This window comes from Macaca mulatta, chromosome 15 (assembly GCF_049350105.2).
Source record: "Macaca mulatta isolate MMU2019108-1 chromosome 15, T2T-MMU8v2.0, whole genome shotgun sequence".
Lineage (NCBI taxonomy): Eukaryota > Metazoa > Chordata > Mammalia > Primates > Cercopithecidae > Macaca > Macaca mulatta.
Window position 1 is genome coordinate 99569147 of NC_133420.1, and position 6203 is coordinate 99575349.

Here is a 6203-nt window from a genome sequence, read left to right on the forward strand (position 1 = left end):
AACAATAAAATGTAATAAAGTTGAAGAGAAACCATCAGATTTAAAAATGAATGTCCTGAGTGTAAAAGTCAAGATCTGTATCTTGAGACACAAGAAATCTCTGTTGATGATGAACATACATCATTAGAGTTTTTCTTTCAAATTCTAGAGATTTATAAGGGGATTCTTTGAATTACATATAAATATTTTTTAAACTTTATAAGATTTATATCAAGTGGTATAATATCTATGGCCAGTACAAATTCCACCCTATGCCCCGGAATTCCATGTATTATGAATTAACTATTCTGTCTATTCCATTTGGGTCTATAAGCAATCTTATCATGTCTGTTTGTATAAGGACCTCTTTTTAAAAAACAGCTCATTTAACATTTTGTGTTTGAACCATCTTGAAGGCAAATATTACAGTCATTTTCCTTTTACATAGAAAAAATACACATCATGAAAATAAAATAATACAAAATAACATTCATGGGTTCCAAGGGCATATGTCCCAGGATGTGAAGTACTGCCTCACTCTGGTCATATGGTCAGCTGGAGGCAACTAGCAAACAAGCTAACAAAGCCAAAGGCTGAACAATCCATAAATTAAATAACAAACCTTCCCTTTGAGGTTACTAGGTGATATAGAACAGGAAGGCATGTGGCTGTCCTGACAACCAGCATCTATTCCTCCCTGGCTGGAGATGAGGTGGTGGGAGGGAAATTGAGTAGGAGCAGAAAGAATCTCTGTAAGCAGAGCTCTCAGAGTAACACCTTTGGGGACCCAAGGCCTGCCAGGGTTAGGATTAGTGTGAATCCTCTGAAATGTCTGCTTGGTGTTGGCCACACCCTTCCAGGGCCCCTGGCCTGCCCTGCCCTGGCATGGCCAATTATGTCTGGAATTCAGGGCTGTCATCCCCTCCCCAAGCTCTCGTGTGGGGTCCCTGGTGTGGCTTTTCCTTCCACAGTCCCTCGTTTGCCTTTATCATCGGTAGCTGCTCCCCACAGCGGCGGCATCATGAGTGCTGGAGAGCTTTCTCTGCCTCAGCACTCTTGGCCTTGCCTCTGGGCATCCTCTAAGGTTGCTGTCACCACCAGGCCGGCTATGGACTCTCTATAAGATGGTGGGGCCTCTGGGTGGGAGTCATTTCCATCCTGGAATTCCAGGCCCGTCTCTGTATATAGAGGTGGAGGAATGCCAGAGGCCTCTCTCTCTGCAGGACAGTTCTGCTTTTCCACCTCAAGGCTCTCTTCATAAGCTGGAGGGTAAAAGTCTGGCCTAGGGGACAAAACAGCACAAACATGCATGCGTTATTTAGGCATTAATGCCAAAGAGGCAGACGGCTGCCTCTCTCAGCTCAAATTGTGTGAAGCTAAACTGTTAAGAAACATGGATTTTTGAAACAGATGTACCTCTTCCTGGCATCACCAGTTTTTAAAAAATGTGCTGCTCTTCCAAAAGAACCTTTTTATCAGCCACAGGATGCCTGCCTCTAGTCATATTTTTTTCCCAGTGGGTTATGCCAAGCTATTCCTTCTCTATTGCTCATTCACTCATGGAAACAGGGCCATTCAGTGTGAGATCCTTGTCAACAGTAGAGGAGGTGGGGGCTTTGGATAGGGCATGGTATCATCCCCTCAATTGCACTCACTTTCTCTGATCATCACAGTCAACAAAATAATGAATGAAAACCAACTTTGTGCTGATCCCTGAACTATACTAGATGCCCCGTCTCTGTCCTAACACCCTTTCAAGACTCAGTAGCTAGTTTCAAAGAAAACATACAAGCATACTCATTTCTCACATGATACCAACTGACAACTTTACGCAGATTTCAATTGCAACCCTTTCTATAACAGTAGGCTAAAGCAGCGATTCGTTCGGGGGCTGATGTACTCATTGGCCATCTTGCCCAGCATTGCTAATTGCTAAATCCTCCTGGCTTCTCCATCATGAATGAATCTGGGAGAGGGGGAGAGGAGAGGAAGAGAGACCGGTGAGCTCAGTTGAGTTGTATATTTATAGAGCCATCCTTCCAGTGCCTACAGGGAGTGTTTATGGTGTGTAACCACAACAGAACAGGGACTGCCATTTGTAGCCACAACTCCATTCCAAATGTTACCAGGCCCAAAGCCAGTCGCTGAAGAAGTTGTCTACTGTAAGGCATAAATCTCAGCCTTCACTCAGAATAGCCAAGGCTGAGTCATGGGGCACATGTGTAAAGGCATTTTACACAGAAAGGTGAGCTGTTCCCTGGAGTGATTTGAAAGATTCCAGGATGACTGCTGCCTGCCCCAAATCCCAGCTACCTCTCCCAACCCCACCCTCCTTCAACTGCCATCCACATTCCCAGTCCCCTGAATTCCATCACTGGATACCCATTTGCTTTGATATCTCAACCTGGGTATCCATTTTGAGTGCAAATGCTTTGGAGAAATGTGACTTCCCAGGCTGACTTGCTAGCCATTCTGTGTGGGATGAGCATCTAATTATATGCAGCAAGAAGAGGCAGTAAGATGCGGGTGTAATGATGTCCATAATTGACTTTCAAACATTTTGGCATACTGTAATATTATGCATGTGTTAGTCCATTTGAGCTATATCCTAAAGGCAATCAGTTACATGTATCAGAAATTCACACTCTAGAGGTAGTCCTCTAACATTTATACAAAAAGAAATCATCACTCTAGAGGCATCTTCTACAATCACTTCATTGATCATAATTTTTAATCAAACCAGAAACTCTGCTGGTTAGTATAACACTGTAAATAAGTTTTGGTTTTCATACTTATCTCATTAAGTAGCATAAAGGATGCTGAAAGTGGATCTTCATGGGTAAGATTACTTGTATTCAAGATACATAGAGTAGCTAAAATATTTTAGATATTTTCTACTCTTGCAAAAAGAGGGCAAAATAATTTATAGTCTTGTAGCCTGTATCTTGAGAATGATGCCTAGGGTGTTATCCCTAAATGGTCCTGTGGCTAGCCAAGAATTAGGAGGTTTCTTGTTGCCTGATGCTGACCATAAGATTAACTTAATCTTTTTTCTTCTTGTGGTAAAATATATATAACATAAAATTTACTGTTCTTAAGTGTATAGTTCTATGGCACTAAATATACTCATGTTGCTCTACAACCATCACCTTTAAACTCTCTACTCATTAAACAATAAGTCCCCAATCTCTCCTTCCACCAGCCCCTGGAACCACTGTTCTACTTTCTGTGTCTACGAATTTGACTACGCTAGGTACTCATATAAGTGGAATCACACAATATTTGTCCTTTGTAACTGACTCGTTTTACTTAGCATAATGTTTTCAAGTTCATCCAAGTGGTGGCATGTGCCAGGATTTCCTTCCTTTTGAAGGCTAATATTCCATTGCATATGTATACCACATTTTGTTTATCTACTCACCCACTGATGGACATTTGGGCTGTCTCCACCTTTGGGTTATTGTGAATAAATGTTGCTACAAGCATTGGTGTACAAACATCCATTTGAATCCCTGCTTTCAGTTCTTTTGTGTGTAAACTCAGAATGTAGAATTGCTGCATAAAATGGTAATTCTATATTTAATGTATAGAGGAATCTCCACACTGTTTTCCACAGTGGTTGCCCCATTTTAACATTCCCACCAGCAATGCACAGGATTCCAGTTTCTTGACATCCTCACCAACACTTGCTGTTTGGTTTTGTATTTTGATGATAACTATCCTAAGGTGTGAGGTGGCGAGATAGAATGAATCTTACCTCTAGAATATTATCACCTTACTCTGAAGAAATGTTTTACGCAAGATGAGATCACAACACCTAAAAGCAGAGTAAACCGGGACTTCTCTGAGTTCACAGAGATTCCAGGACTCATTTTATGTCGGCTTCCTCATTTGTTGTGTAGCAGAATTTGGTCTGCGACTTGCTTTCCTTAGAACCTTAGAACCTGGTTATGGGAAGTAACTAACCATCACCTGCCACTAATTAATGACAGCTGCCATGATAAAACAAACGAGCCTGGGTTTCTAAATTGGCTTAGGTGGGTTTTCACTGGGGGTGGTGGTAGGGTTCTCTGAGATGAGTTGCCCCTATATCATGGTTTTCCCCCAAAGGTGACACCATTCTTCCTAATAACAACCCTAGAGTAATTCCCTGACAATAAAGCTTTGGTTCTAGACAGCCCATGGGACATGCAAGTCGCTCCATAGTAGGATCAGAAATTACTCAGATCTTAACACAGCTCAGACCATCTCAGCCCTCCTTGGTCCCTCTGCTTGTCAGCAAGTACCTGTCCACTGTGGCCAGGGGCAGGGCCCCATGAGCAAGGTGTTGTCCAAGCACATGCCTCAACACTCCTTTGCGTTCCGTCACCTGGCGGTAGTTGCTCCAGAAAATTCCACTCAGAAGGATCACAAACCCCAGAGGCAGAAGCAAATAGGCCGCAATCAGGCTCCCCTGACAGTTGAATATGGAGTCCCAGGAAATGAAGAAGGCCCCCAGGCAGACCATCAGGAAACCCATCAGGAGGGCAAGAGCACAGAGAACGAGGCTAGTTCTGTTCTGCATCCTTGCACCTCAGGAACCCAGCACCCTGACCCTGCCGCTCCTCTGCTTCCCTGCTTGCTCCAAGAGAATGAGCTCATTAGCCAGCTTGCAGCTTTATACGCTCTGGGACCCACTGGCCTTTGGACAATTAAATGAAACAGGCACTTAGAAGCTATTCATTAACCATTGAAAGTAACTGTAATATCCTTGGAGAATCAGCCAAAAAACAGCATTGTATACTGCAGGAAGGAGTGGCTTTGTGTAGCTGTTTTGCTCTTAAGAGTTGGGTGGGACACTCAGCTGTTCCCAGTTTGGCCCTCCTTTGATTAAAAGGCACTGGTCTCTTAATCCCCATGGAGGGCAATTCCCCACTAAAAGCTGGAGAAGTTAGCATTCTTTAAAGAACGATCTTCTTTGTGGTTTGGTAAGAAATCCCTTCCTGATTCCTTCTCCCTTTCTCTGTATTAAAAAGGCATTTCTTCAAGGTTGTTAACATGTTTGTCTTGCCTCCCTCAATGAATCCCCACTTATTGCCCCCACACTATGATACTGGAATAATTCCAAGACAAAAGTTCAGAATGTGAACTCCGCGATTCCTGCTCTGTTGACAAGATGAAGAGCTTGAGTGGGAGGGGAAGGAGAGTGCTGGAGAGAAGGACTATAACAGTCAGAGCCTCGGGAATTTGGGGGGATTTGGGGCCTGTAATTCCTGCAATCTTTCCCCCTTCAAAAAGTACATATGAAATATAATTCATTTTAGAGGATGCTGCTAAAAATGTTCCCTGTCCTCTCCTCCACACCTCTGCTCTATGTAGCATTGCCTCAAAAAATCTTTCCAACGCCAGCCTTCTGTTTCCTGGCTGGAATTTGTTTTCTTTAGCTTGACTGTCTTCGATTGTGGATAGCTTATTTCAGACTTGGTTTATGCCCCGGCTCTGCCCTTTTTTATTTGATACTGTGGCACGTCTCTGCCAAAACCCATAGGAACCCTGGGTTGCTTTTACTCAAGATAGCTTCAGTTCCTCTTTGCGGCTGTTCCACTCCACTACTCAATTACCATTGTTTTCCATTTACTTTCCCAATGAGAGAAGCAGTTTTTTGTGCCATGCCCTAGTAATCCCTCATATAACCTTTAGTCTCATACCCACCATCTCCTTAGCTCTACCTTCATGTTAGGGCTGGGAGACATGGATATTAGGAAGATACTATGGATCAAAAACTATATAAGGCACTTCTCCATTCCAACCCTTAGCCCTTACCTTTATTAGCTTCAATTTTAACCTTGAACTACCTTGATCTTCTAGTCTTGATATTGTCTTTGTAATCTTAAAACAGCTCTTATTCCCTCCTTCTCTAAACCATGAGATGGAAGATTTCTAAGATGATCCCTAAGGATCCCACCTCCTGATATTCATGTCTTTGTGTAAGTAATCCTCTCCCCTGAGTGTAGGCTGGATCTAGTGACTTGATTTTAATCAATAGAATATGGTAAAGGTGTTAGGAAGTTACTTCCATGGAGGCTACCCAAGATTGTGGTTTTCATCTTTCTAGCAGACTCTATTGCCCTCTTGGCTTGCACCCTTTGAAGAAGGAAGCTGCCATATTGGAGAGGCCCATGAAGCAAGGAATTGAGGGCAGTTTCTGGCCAACAGTCAGTGAAGAACTGAGGCCCTTAGTCCAT

At 43.0% G+C, this 6203-nt stretch overlaps 1 protein-coding gene across 1 annotated transcript; it reads right to left on the reverse strand.

Moving 5' to 3' along the window:
* Window positions 1-346: 346 nt before the first annotated feature.
* Window positions 347-4596, reverse strand: TMEM252 (transmembrane protein 252). The gene is made up of 2 exons (NM_001193966.1): window positions 4266-4596; window positions 347-1261 (listed from the first exon to the last, which is right to left on the reverse strand). The coding sequence occupies exons 1-2, from the start codon at window positions 4541-4543 to the stop codon at window positions 1027-1029; spliced, it is 513 nt and encodes a 170-aa protein (NP_001180895.1). The 5' UTR covers window positions 4544-4596; the 3' UTR covers window positions 347-1026.
* Between the last annotated feature and the right edge of the window lie 1607 nt (window positions 4597-6203).